The 17,371-nt window shown below is 40.5% G+C and overlaps 1 protein-coding gene across 1 annotated transcript in view; it reads left to right on the plus strand.

Moving 5' to 3' along the window:
* The first annotated feature begins 3,181 nt into the window (after positions 1–3,181).
* The window catches only part of MRPL3 (mitochondrial ribosomal protein L3), a 41,839-nt gene continuing 27,649 nt past the window's right edge, over positions 3,182–17,371 (plus strand). The window contains exons 1-4 of the mRNA XM_008708703.2: positions 3,182–3,424; positions 4,433–4,617; positions 6,789–6,880; positions 8,776–8,874. Of these exons, the coding sequence (XP_008706925.1) occupies positions 3,333–3,424; positions 4,433–4,617; positions 6,789–6,880; positions 8,776–8,874 (468 nt within the window). The 5' untranslated portion in view covers positions 3,182–3,332. The remainder of the gene's footprint in view (positions 3,425–4,432; positions 4,618–6,788; positions 6,881–8,775; positions 8,875–17,371) is intronic.

The following is a 17,371-nucleotide window of genomic DNA, read 5'->3' on the forward strand; positions in this document are numbered from 1 at the left end:
AATTTCCACGTATGCAAATGAGGATGAGAATAATAGTACCTACATGATAGGTGAGTAGTGACTTAACATATGTAAAGCACTTAGAGCAGTGCCTGCCACTCAGCAAGAGTGATTGTTAGTTCTTTCTCATCCTTCTGGGACCCCTTCCAAGAATAATCAAAATCCCAAATGAACTCAGTCTCTGGGAATTTCTCAAGACTTTATCTTCTAGGCTCAGAGGGGACACCCTGACCACGGTTCCAGGTGACAAGAATATTCACTGGTCTAGAACCACAGTCCAGCCGTCAGATCTACATCGGCATCAGGAGAAAGACCGCGAAAAAGGACCTGCCTTTGGTTTAAAGCATTTGGTCCCCTGGCACGTGATGCCCCACTGTCTAGAGCTAACACTTCTGTCCAGTCATCGAAGAATTTTCAAGCAATGTAGATGGCTTTAATTACATTAAGTTTCAGAACCATTCTGAATACAACAGAGGAGGGCAGGATGCTGAGAAACTTCAAACCCACGTAACTATATGGCCAAACTCCTCTTTTTCCTCCTCCCTTCTCCTCCTCCTCTTACTCCTCCTCTGTCTTCTTCTTTTTTTTTTCAGCTTTCCAGTATGGTCATCTCTTGGATCCCTAAAATCTGCGGGCTGACTTAAGAATTTATAAATAAAAATTATGTTTTTAAAGGTGTGATATCGAAGTCGAAAATTGTAACTTGGCCTTACAGCAGGACACTGACACAGAATTCATCATCTTACTGAATGAACATCTATGGATTTTGCAATATGGCCTTTCAAGTTTCCTATTCAGCTAGCAATCGAATCTCAATGTTCAAAGCTTCTTAAAGTTCATTTCATCTATCCCCCCATCCAATGCTCAGATCACCTTCACAACATCTCTCTTGATTTTAGAACATGCTAAATTCTCACGACTTTCAGAAAAATGGAAGAAAGCCAAGGATAATTTAATGGAAAGTCTAAACTCACCTCCAAAAGATTTTTAATTTCAAATATAAGACATACTGTGAACTAAGAGACAGCATAAATGAATATAAAATGTAAATTAACCAACTGAGATTTAAATCTTGACTCTACCACTTACTAGCTGAATGACCTTATTTTTTTTTTTAAGATTTTATTTATTTATCTGACAGAGATAGAGACAGCCAGCGAAAGAGGGAACACAAGCAGGGGGAGTGGGAGAGGAAGAAGCAGACTCATAGCAGAGGAGCCTGATGTGGGGCTCGATCCCACAACACCGGGATCACGCCCTGAGCCGAAGGCAGACGCTTAACCGCTGTGCCACCCAGGCGCCCCTGAATGACCTTATTTAAGTTATGTAATCTCTCTGCGATTTTTTTTTCTTGACTGTAAAATGGAGATAATTATAGTATTAGCACATAGGATTGTTATAAAGATTAAGTGGGAAAATAAACTGAAAGAGTGAAAATGAATTCTGTTAGTAATCAGGCTACAGTGTTTATAATGGAACGTCAACACAAGATTTCTAACAGACCATACCCAAGGCCACACCACTGCTACAAAACGACTAACAGTTCCTTCTTCTGAGTGAGTTCTACCTTCATACTAACATCATCTCGAGTCTCATTTTGTTTTTCTTGTCTCCAGAACAAAATTTTCAAGATGCCCAATTGCTTAACTGTCCTTGATTTTTGATAGTGTCCCCAAATGAGTCCCAGCTTCCCTGATGCCAGCTTAAGTCCAAATCTTATAACAAGCCCCCCTCCCTCCAACTCATAGAAACATAGTCGGATGTATGCTTTCTTTTGCTGTCCCAACCTAATTAAACTTAACCTTGTAAGAGTTCAGGTGTGCTCCCAGTGGTCTTTGGTGGATTTCCACAACACTGAACACATACCATATGCACAAGAAATGTTAGCTATTGGCAGTGATAAGAAAGTCTTTTTTCCTCCAGCTTTTTACATGTAGCATGCCTCAAGTTAATGCTCGTTCAATGAAGAACCTTTCTTATGTAACTGGGAAGCCAGGCAGCATGGCTAGAATTGAGAGATGTAATTTTTCCCCCAAGGCCCAAAGTATTGTTTGGAAGTGTCCAGGGTAATCGCAATAGCAATTGGTTGAATGGAAGAGCAAACAAAGCAAAGATTTTGAGCCTCCTGAATTCCAAGTAGTGACCAGGAATTGACCATTGCCTGGAGATTTTAAGTCAGGCTAACCAGATCACTAATAATAAAAGACTGTTGAAATAGCTAAATTCTTAAGTTGTTTCCAAATTTCTACCAACATCCATTTAACAAATAAGGAAATGGACTTTTTGAGAAGTAGAATGAGTACACAAGGTGCACACATGCTGATTAGGCTGGGTCTGGAACACAGGACAAGTGTTTATTTGTATAGAAGGTATATTAGCTACTTACTGCTGCATCACAAATCGCCCTAAAACTTAGTCAAAATAAAAGTCATCATTTATTTTCTTTAGCAATTTCTTCTGGCCAGGAACCTGTGAGCTCTTTGATTGGGCAGTTTAGGCTCAAGGTCTTTCATGAGATGCAGTCATCTGAAGGGTTGCCTGGGACCGGAGGATCCACTTCTTGGTGGCTCACTTCTGGCTGGAAAGGAGCCTCTCTACAGGGCTGTTCGAGTGTCTGTAGGACATGACCGCTATCTTTCCCCACAGGGAGCAATCCAAGAGACCAAGACAGAAGTAGCAATACTCGGCATGATTCAGCCCTGCAAGCCGCACATCGTCACCTTGGCCATATTCTATAGTTAATTCACGCCGGCCTGGTTTCAGTGCCAGCTCTGTCCATCTGCCAGATGTACTATTTTGGACCAGCACCAAAATTCTGAGTCTCTGTTCCCTCATTTATAATATAAAAATAACAATTTCTTTTCGGGGCTGTTTTCAACATAAACCAGTGTAACAATATCAAGATTTGTTTAGTACAATGAGCTGCCCCACAGTACATATTAGTGAGAAGTGATTTCGCTTCCTTAAGGAGTCTGTCTCTAGTTCGCCTCATTCTTGCAAAGTTTAAACTCCAAACATCCCTTTTGTTTCAACCCCTGGAGAGACAAATCAGTCAGTCCCTGCCTTCCCTACTCTAACGCGGATCCAAGGTAGGACTATCCGGAGGCGGAACTCTAGTTCCGGGGGGTGACCCTGGTGCCCGGAATGCATTGAGAAAAGGGCCGGAAGTGGCTCCGGGGCTCCTTTCCGATCACTGAGGGCAGCTGCAGACAGCTGGCGGGACGTTACCGGGCGGCTCGTGGCGGACTCGCGGCTGCAGCGTGGGGACGCCTGGAAAGCAGAGCGGCGGGGTGCCGGGAAGAGTAGCGGGGCGAGCCCTCCCCGGCCACTCCATGCCTGGTTGGAGGCTGCTGGCTCAGGCCGGCGCCCGGGTGCTGGGCTGCAGCGCGGGCGGCCTGGGTGCTGCCGGGGGCTCGGCAAACAGGTGGGTGGGCTGGAGACGGTGTGGGCGTGTGATCCCTGCAAAGCACAGACCTGTGGCAGTGCGGTGGCCCAATGCGGAGGGGTCTGGGTGGAGGAGGAAGGGGCTCTGTACCAGACGGCAGGCACAGAGGAGTAAGGAGCGTTTCTCCAAGGAAGTGCCCATTAAAGGAGTGAAGGGGTGATTTTTTTTTTTTTTTTAATGCTATGAGCCAGCGACTGGTAGAGAGCATTACCAACAGCAGTAATATTATCTATCAGTTAGTGGGCGTTTTCTATGTACTGAATGCTTTGTTGGGTATATTAGGCGCCTTAGCCCGTGTAGCCTCACAAGGTAGAATTGCTGTCGTTATTCGTTTCGCAGACACTGTCATTGTTCCGTACTGTCACGATTGCAGTTTGCAGATAAAACAGAAGCTTGGGGAAGTAACTTACCCAAGGTCATTCAACTAATGTAGAATTGGGACTCTAACCTGAATGTACCTGACTATGAAACGTGGATAGGCGACAGAAAGCCTTACTTCTTTTCTGCCCCTCCGTGCAAGAATTACACACCTCCTTCCTGACACAAGGTCTTCCTTGGTGTGTTCACGTGCTCGGAGATCATGTCTTTTATGGATCTTCTCAGCCTAGGCCTTGTCGTTGCTGGGAAGAGGTGGGCTTATCAGAGTCGAACATACACACATTCTGCCACCTCCAGTGGCATGTAAACTATTAAAGTACACATACAAATTGGTCAGTGACTTCTTCTGTGTTTAGTTAAGACAGCTCTGTTAGAAACTGGTTTATCCCAGAGGAGAAGATGAAGACCTTTTACTCTAGGGTAATCATTAACAGTTTAAGTGCGAAACCCATTATTATCATAAGGAATGTCAGGAAAAAAAAATTGCCCAGATTCCAAATCCTTTCCTAAGGCCCAGACTACACTTTCCAACTCATGTGACCTCCCTTCCCACATTAAATGGGGAAACTTTTTATATTGTAATTTCCTTTCTAATTTTTATTTTTACAGAACGGACATCTGGCTTTTGGTTAGAAGTCTCCATGGCAGGAGTGGTACTTGGTGGGATGAGCATCTTTCTGAAGAAAATGTCCCATTTGTTAAGCAGTTGGTCTCTGATGAAAATAAAGCCCAGTTAGCAAGTAAGCTGTGTCCTTTGAAAGATGAACCGTGGCCTCTACATCCATGGGAACCAGGTAGTTATTTTATATTTGATGGTTTCTCATTTCCTAGTTACTGTATGGCCGGAACATTCAAAATCATGGTGATTGATGAATTTATCATCTCTTGAATTTACTTTTCATGTCTTAAGAGTGTCTGTTTCATTGTGGTTTGGTTTGCAAGATTATTTCCAGCATGCTGGTCTACTATTAGTGACTGTCTGATGGCAGTCAAGACTTCCTCAAGAAGCTGTTTTGTAAAAGTTAAAAATAGAGCTACCCTATGACCCACCAATTGCACTACTGGGTATTTACCCCAAAGATACAGACGTAGTGAAGAGAAGGGCCATATGCACCCCAGTGTTCATAGCAGCATTGTCCACAATAGCTAAATTGTGGAAGGAGCTGAGATGCCCTTCAACAGATGACTGGATTAAGAAGATGTGGTCCATATATACAATGGAATATTACTCAGCCATCAGAAAGAACGATTACACAACATTTGCAGCAACATGGACGGGACTGGAGGAGATTATGTTAAGTGAAATAAGTCAAGCAGAGAAAGACAGTTATCCTATGGTTTTACTCATTTATGGAACATAAGAAATAGCGGGGAGATCGGTAGGAGAAGGACGGGAAGAATGAAGCGGGGGGTAACAGAAGGGGGAATGAACCACGAGAGACTATGGACTCTGGGAAACAAACTGAGGGCTTCAGAGGGGAGGGTGGTGGGGGGAATGGGATAGGCCGGTGATGGGTATTAAGGAGGGCACGTATTGCATGGTGCAGTGGGTGTTATACGCAAATAATGAATCATGGAACATTACATCAAAAACTAAGGATGTACTGTATGGTGACTGACATAACATAATAAAAAATGTAAAAAAACACACAATAAATAAAAGAAGTATTGCTAAAAAAAAAAGAAGCTGTTTTGTAGGCTAAAGGAAAATCATTCTGCGTATGTTTTCTTATTTCCTTCAGATAAAAAAATATCTAAAATAAATCAGGGGAAAAAGCTAGAGGAGTATGATCTAAACTACACTTGTCACACAGATGTTTTCAGTTGGAATGCTCTAGCACTCCAGGTTTGCCAAGCATAACCCCAGAATCAGCTCTTTGTGCTTAGTAGTCTACTAAACACATGTGTAGCCAGACCAAGAATAAAGGCCTATCCTGTTGAGAGTGTGGTCTCTGGTTGGGGTTTATTGTGACCTTTGAATTGTATAGTGATCAGAAGCTCTAGGGACACCTGGGTGGCTCAATCAGTTGAGCAACTGCCTTCAGTTCAGGTCATGATCCCGGGGTCCTGGGATCGAGTCCCACATCGGGCTCCTTGCTCGGCAGGGGGCAGGGAGCCTGCTTCTCCCTCTGCCTGCCACTCCCCCTGCCTACAGCTCCCCCCGCTTGTGTATGTGCGCGCTCTCTCTCTCTCTGACAAATAAATAAATAAAATCTTTAAAAAAAAAAGTTCTTAGTGGAGCAACTTTACTAACGTAGGCAAGAAATCTAAGTGGTGTGATGGAGGCTGACATATTTTAGCAACTTGACCACTTGTGTCATCCCTTAACTCCAGCTAAGTTCTTAGAATTTGAGTAGATGTTTTCTAATTAACGAGGTTAGATAAGAATTGATACTAGAAAAGCAAAGTGTAATGATGGATGTATCGTGTCCTCTATTAATACCATTATTTTAAAACCAGAATATATCAGTTTACCTATTTTCTTTATTTTGTACAGTTCTCATATATTTATTCATTATACCGAGATTTACTGAGTAACAGTATGTTACCTAGCCATGGTTGAAGTCTCTCACATCTCTAAGGAACAGTAGTGTTTTACTCTATGAATATATTAGCATGTTTCTTAACTGTCTGTTGCTCATATTAAAACCATGGTGTAGGGATGCCTGGGTGGCTCATTCATTAAGCGTCTGCCTTCGGCTCAGGGTGTGATCACAGGGTCCTGGGATCGAAGCCCACATCGAGCTCCCTTCTCCTCTGGGAGCCTGCTTCTTCCTCTCCCACTCCCCCTGCTTGTGTTCCCTCTCTCGTTGGCTGTCTCTCTCTCTGTCAAATAAATAAATAAAATCTTAAAGAAAAAAATGCTAAAAAAAATAATAAAATCATGGGATAGGAAATACTGTTGTTTCATGTTGGCAAATGTTGAAAAAGTTTGTAATAACACTGATTTGTTTTTAATTACCAGGTTCCTCTAGAGTAGGCCTTATCGCACTGAAGCTGGGTATGATGCCTTTATGGACCAAAGATGGTCGAAAGCACGTGGTTACATTACTTCAGGTAAGAAAAAAACAAAGATGTAACAGATCTGTATTTGTGCCAACCTGAACGGACAGTATTTGTATCCTGAAACATGTGACTGTGTGATAAAGAATGGGCTAATGTCAAGCATAAATGCTATTAAAGAACTTTACTTCTGTTGCAGTGAATGTTTCACTCTTGCCTGAGTGGTGGCCTTCTTGATACTGGCATAAGGATAACTACGACCATAAATAAAAAAAAGATTGTAACCTCGCTTCTCACAGGTGTACCAGTTGAATTCATAATTGGAAAAAATCTCAGTCTCATCTTCTTTTCATTCTTTCAACTCGAAATTAAAATTTTGATCTCTTTGCTAACTTAGAATGTAACATTTCTTGTCTGGGGAAGCAGCATTTTGTTCTCTGAGATAAGACAAACTCTAATGGTTAAGAATGTGGTCCCTGAGACCAGAGTATCTGACTTCAGATCTTGTTTCTACCACTTCCTAGCTGTGTTCCTTGGAACACTCTGCCTCCTCTGCAAAAGATATAGTTGTATTTGGTAAAAGAAATAATTATTACCCACCTCAAAGGTTTTTGTGAGGGCTGCACAGGGTAATAAATGTCAAGCACTTAGAACAGTGTTAAATGTCCAGTATACATTGCCTGCTGTTGTTTTTATGGTTATTATTAGAAAAAGATTACTGAGAGAGTTAGGAGACCATCATTCCCCAAATCAGTTTGGACACCTGAGTTCATCTTTGGGGCCTAGTCTTAGACAAGTGATTAGACAGATGTTGGTGATTAACATGAGAGCTCATGCATAGGCCCAGGGGGCCTACAGGCCTTAGGACATTTTTATTGACTCTGAATGACCAAAGAGAAGATTATAGTTTCTAAAACTCTAAGGAACTAAAGGAGCTTTCAGGAATGACTGGTGGAATTGTACATGGGTACAACCACTTCAGAAAACAATTTAGCATAATTATGTGGTAAAGTTGAGATATGTGAATCTTGTAGTCTAGCCGTTCCACTCCTGAGTGTTAATAGAAAACTTGAACTTTATTACTTTACAACAATGTTCGTAGCAGTATTGTTCTTAATAGTCCAAAACTGGAAATAACCCAAATGTCCAATAGCAGAATGGATAAATAAGTCGTGGTATTCATGTAATGGAATGCTGTATAGCAATGAAAATGAACAGAAGAGAGTTACACACAACAATATGGATGAAACTTAGAAATATAAACAAGTGAAAGAAGCAAGACATAGGAAAGTACATACAATACGATTCTGTTTATACAAAGGCTAAAGCAGGCAACAATAAACTACATGCTTTCAAAGGTAGCAAATGTAAGGGAAAGTAAGTAAATGATTACCATGTGTCAGGAATAGTATTTATTTGTAGGGCAGTGCTTTCCAGACTTCAGCGAGCCTTAATCACCTAAAAGGTTTAGAAAACAAGGAGATTCTGATTCAGTTGGTCTGGGCTGGGGCGTGAGGATCAGCATTTTCACCAGGTTCCCAGTGGTGTTGATGCTGCTTGTTTGAGGACCACACTTCGAGAACCACTGCTCTAGGGGTAATAAAAAAAAAAAGGTGGGGAGGGAGATTACTAGAAAGACACATAGAGGCTTTGTGGAGTCTACTTCTTGACACAGGTGATGGTAAATGTATATTTTCTTCATAAACACTCATTCTGTTGTATATTTATATGTTAGGAACTTTTCTATATGTGTTGTTGTATGCTCTATCTGTACTTGACTTTTTTTAAAGGTTACTTCTATATTTTAAGATTGTAGTTGGTGTTAGAGAAATGATGAGATAATTAACTTTAGAAAATTCCGAATTGTTCTATGGCTTCAGTGTGGCTGGTATGATATGTTAAAATGTATCTTAGCACATGACTTAGTTTTTTTATATTTGTCTCCTTAGGTACAAGACTGTCACGTTCTAAAATATACTCCGAAGGAAAACCATAACGGAAAAATGGCAGCCCTAACTGTAGGAGGAAAAACTGTATCACGTTTCCATGTAAGGATGTATTTTCATTCTTTACAAGAGTACATTTCATTAGTTTCAGATCTGAATTCTTTAAGTTTTGAGCCTATTCCATAGTCACAAATTTGTGTTTATCCGTGAAGTAAATTGTGGCTTTGAGGGAAAGCAGTCTAGTGAAGCCATCGAGCCCAGGATTCTGAGAGAATTTGAGTTTGTTCCAGTACCTCTCCTCAGTATTTGGAACAAATAACTTTACCCTGTAAGCTGAAGTATTTGCCCATCTGCAAAATGGAGATAAAAATTCTACTTACCTAAGAGGTTTGTTACCAGGATTAATGAGACTTTTCATATGTACCTAGCATGTCACAGATACTCAATAGATGGTAGCTATTTTGTCATTTATGTTTAGTTTTTTTTCTAAGTTGTCTCAATACCTGACACTAGCAACATGGGGGATTAATTTGTATATACTAGAAGGAACTTTTTGTGTGCAATTTTTTTTAATCTGAAATTATCACTATAAATATGAGAATATAGTACAATATATCATACAATCAATAAGTCGTTTTTCACTGTTGTGTATATTTCTCTAAGTCTGTTTCACCATCAAAATTGCAATTTTCTTAAAACACACATGGAAAACTAAAATGTAGAGTCTATTCATATTCCACATAAGTTCAAAATCCCACAACTTTATACCAATTCAAATACTTTCACAAACACTATAATTCCTAGGAAGATGCAAAACATAGTCCTTTCTAGTCATGACCACGAGAAGGAAAAAACTATATTCATCACCTTAAGAACTTTAATAGCACTGGCATCACATACAAACAGCATTGTTTTGGGTTTATAAGCTTCCAGATCTGTCCCATGATATATACACCCCAGGCACGATTCTCTGCAACGTGAAGAGAATCGATAACATTTCAGGTGTAGGTAGAAAGGGTGACATAGGGGCGCCTGGGTGGCACGGCGGTTGGGCGTCTGTCTTCGGCTCAGGGCGTGATCCCGGCGTTCTGGGATCGAGCCCCACATCAGGCTCCTCCACTGTGAGCCTGCTTCTTCCTCTCCCACTCCCCCTGCTGTGTTCCCTCTCTCGTTGGCTGTCTCTATCTCTGTCGAATAAATAAATAAAATCTTTAAAAAAAAAAAAAAAAAAAAGAAAGGGTGACATAACAATCCTAAGACCTGAACATTTTTTAAGTCCCTGGAGCCCATGAGAAGCACCCAGGTTAGGCCCTCTCTAGAAGGAACTTTCAGTACTTGGGATAGAGCTATACTCAAACCCGCATCAGGTTTTTAGAAATAAAGCAGTTTTCCCCCAAGTAGAATACTATTAGAATGCTGAGTATGTAGCTTAAATTTGAAAAAATCTGTGCAGTTAGTATCCTCTATTGGATGACTAAAAGCAGAGAATATCTTTGTAGAAATGGTGATGCTTTTCACTAATAGGTAACGAAACATCCTAAGGTTTACTAAAACATACTCCTTATCTCTAAGATCAACATTTTTTCCGTTGTATATTGTTGATGAAATGAACATGGATGGTAAATAGGATGCAACCCATACTGTACAACTGTCAAAACTAGCATGTATTTATTGTGTGCCTCCTATTTTGTCGTCATAGTTAACTTTGTTGAGCACTTATTAAATGCCAGATACATAACCAATAAGCCTGATATTTAATTTCTGAGCGTCTGAGGCTAAAGAGGTTAAGGAACTCCTTCGGGGCCACCCACTGGTAAGAGGTGGGGTGATGTTCAGACTTTAGAGCCTTACTTTCTTAATTGTGTCTTGACATTCACCCTCTGGGTACTCATAGGCTGATAGGAAAGGTGGACAAATAAATCCGCCATCCCTATATAGGATTACACATGCAACAAGCATAGAGTGGGGGACAGCCAGTTCTGCTTGGGAAAATCCTAGAAGGTTTCACAGAGAGGAGACCAGAAAATAAAAAGCTTGCCAGCAGGAATACCTGTTAACATACCAGGCACATTGCAAAAATCTCATTTCATCCTGGTAACAGACCTCTTAGGTAAGTAGTATTTTTATCCCCATTTTGCAGATGGGCAAATACTGCAGCGTAGAGGGTAAAGTTACTTGCTTCAGGTAGCTTCTGGAGAGACACATGGAAGAGAGTATGCGCGCTTGGGAAGAGGAGTGTGACATATGAGATCTTAGTGTGTGAGTGTGGAGCCAGTGGGGGAAGATAGTAAAGGTGCAGAGATGCACCTGTGGGGGCCGAGTGCTGGAGTTTAGACTTCATTCTGTAGACTCCCAGGAGCTTCTTGAATTCTGTAATTGGGACAGTGATGTCGTCAAATCGTTAACCTTGGTTAACTAAATGAGAAGAATCTGGATGCAGGGAGAACGTTTAGGAAGTTATTTTAAGCACTGGGGAGAGTTGATAAAAGGCTTTTGAACCACAGTGGTTGCATTGGGCTTGGGGAGGGCAGGGATTTGTACAAGACTGAGTGAGAATGTGGGGAGGGGACACAGGTTTAGAGCNNNNCCTGAGTACCTGGCTCAGTGCGGATGCTATAACCTGGAATAGCAACAAGGAAAGGGAAGTTTGGGAGGAAAGAAGTGTGTGAGGTGTTCACAGAAAATTCAGGTGGAGTTGTCCTATAAATAGTGGGATATACTTACCCAGTGAGTTCAAGGTGGTCAAAATCATTGGAGTCTGTAGTTTGATAGGATTAGAGGCCATTTAGGCCCATCTCCTGGTGTTGGAGAAGTTAGCTACTTTTGCATATTATGGTAGTATAGTCTATGTATATTTTAGTCTGCTATTAATTCTTGACAGTTTATTGGCTAATAGTTTTAAATAGTTTCACAGTATGAAAAGGAAAGTGAGGTATATATGAAAACTTTAAAAAATGTCAGATTTTTTAAAATGTTTGAATTTTTTAAATATGTAAATACATGCCAGTCTTCATGTGAACAATTCTTTGATTTGATAGATGTCACTGTTTTCTCATTGATTGTACTTCTGTGTTTTTGTTATGTTTAGCACCATCATCTTTATTTTCATTACCAGTTTTGTAAATTCATAACTTTATTGCCTTGATATTTGTAAATCAGACATGATGTTGGGATAATCCATTCTGCTCCAACAGATCTGTAAACATTACTTCCCAGAACTATGAGATAGGGGAAAAACAAGTGGATGTGGGGTCAGAAGAGCTGAGTGCTAATTCTGACTTCTACCATTAGCTCCCTTCACTCCACTTTTTTCTAGTATACATTTTCTTACACATAAAAACAGGGAATTGGACTCTTTTAGTTCTAGAAGTCTCCATTCGTTCTCTAATATCTTAGTTCTCAAGAAAAAACAAAAGTTCCCCCCAAAAATGTGTTTGGCAGCTAAATTTATTCTATTTTACTTAGTGAGGAAGATGTCCTACAGATTTTATTAATACTAAGAATTAAAATATTTCAGAAATGGGGAGCCTGGATGACTCAGTTCGTTAAGCATCTGCCTTTGGCTTAGGTCATGGTTCCAGGGTTCTGAGATGAAGCCCCAAGTCTGGCTCCCTGCTTAGCAGAGAGCCTGCTTCTCCCTCTCCCTCTGCCCCTTTACCTGCTTGTGCGTGCGCACTCTCTCTCTCTCTCAAATAAATCTTTTAAAAATTTCAGAAATAATAGTACTTTCATACTTGAGACTGTGGTCTACGTATTTTAAGCTTTATTCTCTTTAGTGAATATACCGCACGGCAAGGTGATTTGGATGCTGTATTATGTCGTGGTGGATTTCCACCCACTTACCTTACACAGATTTTTTTATTTACTTCTCTGGTATGGAAAGTGCTACAGGGGTCTTTCTTGTTCTTAAAGATATACATTTTCTATGGGTTCCTGGGTGGCTCAGTTGGTTTGGCAGCCGACTCTTGGTTTCAGCTCAGGTCATGATCTCAGGGTTGTGGGATCAAGCTCTGTCAGGCTCTGCCCTCAGCACCGAGTCTGCTTAAAATTCTCTCTGCCCCTCTCCCCTGCTCGTGTGTGCTCTGTCTCTCTAAAATATTTTTAAGAAAAAAGATAATAAATTTTCTAGGTCCAGAGAACATGTATTACAATATTAAGAAAAAGCTTTGCCTTTGAATGACCTTTCTTCAGAATAAGATGTAAAAATTAAGTTTTAGAATTCTTTATAAGTTAAAGAATTTTGGTTCAGAAAGGAAAAAGATTTTCAAAACTAAAAATATGCAAACTTCCTCTTGCGTATTGTAACCCTCAGAGAAACTGCAAGTAGATTGGTTATAGAAGGTTTTAAAAGCAAGTGGACCTATGAATATAAAATATCAAAGAGTTAAGTATCCTAAAATGAATTGATTGAAATAGTTTTATTTATAATAGGGCTAGAACTGTCTTGTTTTGTTTTGTTTTTTTACTCTGTAAAGAATTTAGGCCTCCCAGAAATTAGACTGTTTTGCTTTTGCTATTTTTGTAACTTATTATAAATAAAAACATAGGAAGTTAAGTGGCCTTAAAAGTTGATTAAATCAATTTATCTTAGGAGCAGAGAAGCATTTTCATTGTGAGAAGGATAATTGCAGAGAACTTTGAAGAGGGAAGAAAAAAATGCAGCCTCATAGATGGGATTATCCAAGTGTGACACTGCTGTCAGTCTTTTAAATTGCCTTTTGAAATCATTTATTTGGAAGTTAAAAAAAAAAACTTCTGTTACACTGCTGTTGCTCTCAATTCAACTTGAGCATTTGGATTTTCTTACAACTGACACCTAATTAGTTTTATGATATTTTGATTTTTAAAAGAAAAAATTAAAGTATTCAATTTTAGTGAAATTAGAATATAATCAGGAAGTATGTATTACCTTTTATGTCTCAGTCTGTAGTTACTTAGGTCAAGATGTTTATCTTACTGTATTTTGGTTGCTGAAAAAGTAAAAGTTTTTTCTTAGAAGCTTCCTTGCATACTTAGCAACCGATATCAATAAAAGAATATGCTTTAAAAATCATCAGGTAGAATATGTGAATGTCAAAAATAAATTTAAAGTCTGTTCTAAAATGTAATAAATTTAAATCTGATACATCAGGAAAATAATTGCAAGGAGGCACATTTTAAATTGAGAATTTATGTATTTACTTTTGATGTGAAGGAAGTGTGCATAGTTGCAGATGAAAAGTAGGGGCCTAAGGACATCTGGGCGGCTCAGTCGGTTAAGCATCTGGCTTAGGCTCAGGTCATGATCCTAGGGTCCTGGGATCAAGTCTCGAGTTGGGCTCCTTGCTCTCAGTGGGGAGTCTGCCTCTCCTTCTCTCTCTGCCCCTCACCGTGCTCGTGCTCTCTCTTCTCTGACAAATAAATAAAATCTTAAAAAAAAAAAAAAAGAAAAGAACAGTAGGGGCTTTGATGAGGGTGGTGTTGAATATAAGTGTTAGATGTCAACATGTGGGAGGCAAAACTATAGGGAATGGCTGGGATGAACTTACGTCCTCACTCTTGGAGTAAAGGAGGAAAGGATGGCTTCTTGAGGGAACACTGTGAGGTTCAAAACAACCTTTCATGGGCATCCAGGGTGGGGCTTCTCAGCATCTGTTGCGTGGTTCCACTGGAGGGGCCCCAGGGACATTCCCAGGGCTTGTGGGCTGATCCAGAAATTAACATTCTATGCTTACAGGCCAGTGCTACCCAATTTCATGTTGACCAAAGGCAGCCTTCTCAGTAAGTTACAAAGTGGTACTAACAGTTTACATTTTAAATTGAAATCATCAAGTAACTAAAGTTTGCTGCGTAGTCACATATTTTATAATTAAGACTGGCTGTGCAGATACTCCACTGCATTGGGGGCAGTGATGCTTGGTTATCAGTACATGATCAGCATCGTCTTAAGTTGGTTAGGGTCTTTCCATTGCTGCTGTTCTTGCTTTTTTTGATTACAGATTACTCTTGGTTTGGTTTCACATTAGTTTAGTTTCTTGAAGATTTGTTCATTCTCAGAGTAAGTCGTGATCTTTATTTTAGGCCTACAATTGTTTAATAACTAGTCTTGAAGATAACATTGTAAACACAGTAATGTTGTGTGCGAAGAACTGATGCAGCAGCAAGGGTGGAAAGGTGTGGTGACTTGGAGAGGCAAACCGGGACTTCACACCCAGGTGGATGTGTGTCCTCCATCTTTTCTGTCTTCACCATTCATTTAGCTCACTTCTGCAGTGTATGACTTGACAATGTGCTTAGCTCTAAAGTTGCAGACACAGGTGAATAAAACAGCTCGCCATCCAGGTGCTCCAGCAGGCATGCAAACATTCACGTAAGTTGATAAGTGTAAGGTAATGTGGCCAATAATTGAGATATAGGCAAGGTCTAGAGATAGCATAGACCAAGGAGTAATGTGCTCTGGCAAGGCTGCCCAGGCAAGAATCTGGGCAGGAAATATTACTGGAGCTGAGACTAGATGTATATTTAACAGATTTTTAATGAGCTTTGGAGATACAGGGGTGGGGAAGAATTATAGGCCAAGAGACTGGCATAGGCAGACATAGGTAAGCATGCATAGAGCACTGTGGTTCCTTGGGGACCTGCAGGTGTTTCTTTTGTGGTGAGAGGGGAAGTTGAGAGGGAAAGAGCATCAGGAAGATAGATACACCTGTGTTGGTTATAGTTCCTTGAGAGAGGCACTCTTCACATCAGGAAATAGAAAGTGGCACACCTTTTTTGTCAAGTCTTCTAGCAATCTGTATCAAGAGTCTTAAGAACTAAGAAAAGGAAAAAGACCCAGGACATTATTTTAAGGAAATGAAATATTCATAAAGTTTTCTATTCAAAGATATTTTTTTTTATTCAAGGATATTTACAGTGCAGAAAAAAGGGCACAGGTGGAGGAAAAAGCAGGCAGCAGGACCTACCAGGAGCTGGGGATGTAGCAGCAGCTAAAGTTTCTGTTCTCAAGCATCTCGTATTTTGATGGGATTGGGGGTGAAACAGGGAGGCCGTGGCTTAGAAGATAAACAATGAAAAATGTGTATCACAGCAAATAGAAGTGCTTTGTAGAATAATAAAGTAGGCTGAGGGGATCACAAGTGACAATGTGGGGCTATTTTAGATATAGAATAATCAGAAACGTAAGTTAATATTTAGATGGAGGCCTGAATAAAGTGAGGGAGCAAGTCCTGCAAAAATCTGAAAAGCATTCCAGGCAGGGGGAATAGTATGTGCAAAGGACCTGAGGTTATTGTTTAATGGGTTCTTGGAATGTAAAGAATGCATTGTACCTGAAGCAGAGTGAGCCAGGAGAAGAGTAGTAGTTGAGGTGAGATTGTATAGCACCTTATAAACCATGTTAAGGATTTAGGATTGATTCTGCATGATATGGAAGCCATTGTGGAGACAAGATTTAGCTTGAGTTTTGAAAGAATCATGCCAGCCTGTGACTGGAGAATAGACCATGGGGTCAGGAGTGTGGACGTTTGGAAACCAATTAGGAGGCTATTCATATAATCCAGGCAAAAGATGGTGCTTTGAGGTGCAGGTGAGAAGTAATTGATGTGGGTTTTATTTTTAAATAGAGGCTAAAGGAATTGCTGACGTGTGGGACATGGGATATGACAAAGAAAAGAGTCAAAGGTAACCACAAGATTTTAGGTCCGAGCAACAGAAGTATGGAGTTGCCATTTGTTGAGGTTTGGAAAACCAAAGGAAAGCAGGTTTCTGGGGGGAAGTTGAGTTCAGTTTTAGACAAATCAAACTTGAGTTGCTGTATGACATCAGATTGATGTACTGAGCTAGCAGTTGGATGAATGAGTTTGTAGTTCAGAGTAGAATTTGTGATTGAGGTTAGAAATGTGGAGTTATTAGCATATGAAAGAGCTGAGAGAGTGCAAGTGTCAAGGAAAGAGTGGTCACCTGTGCCAAGCATTGTTGGTAGAGCCAATGAGGTGAGTATTGACCAGTGTATTTGACCACATAGAGATGGTTGGTGACCTTGATAAGCACTTTGCTTTGAGTATTTAGGGGCTGCAGGCATCTGATTAAAGTGGGTTTGAGAGAATGGGAAGATAGAAAGTAGATTCAGCAGAAGTTTTTCAGGGAGCATTGTCGTAAGGGGGAATGGAAAGGAGACTATGTGGTCAAGGGAAAATTTTGTTTTAATGTGAGTTATTATGACATCTTTGTATACTGATAGGATAGTGCCAGTAGAAAGGGGGAGATTGGTGATTCAGAAGGCAGTGGGGACAATTTCAGGAGTAAAGCCATTGAATAGGTGGGAGAGGGGTGGGATGAGTACACAGTGAGGGATTTGACTTCCAATAAGAGCATGGTCGGTTCACCTGTCATTGTGATTTCCAGCCCCAGTTTCACATCAGAATCATAGGGAGTGCTTAAAAAACACACTGACACCTGGATGACACCTTAGATCAGTGAAGCTACAGTCTCCAAACAGAAGGCCCTTGGCATTGGCATTTTCTAAAAGTGCCCTGTGTGCATCTCGTGCACTCTGGCGTGGGGTGGGGGGATGGCAGGAGGTAAGTGCTTGTGCCGGCAGTTTGATTGGATGATAAGA

Source organism: Ursus maritimus, unplaced genomic scaffold (genome assembly GCF_017311325.1).
Source record: "Ursus maritimus isolate PB19 unplaced genomic scaffold, ASM1731132v1 scaffold_20, whole genome shotgun sequence".
NCBI lineage: Eukaryota > Metazoa > Chordata > Mammalia > Carnivora > Ursidae > Ursus > Ursus maritimus.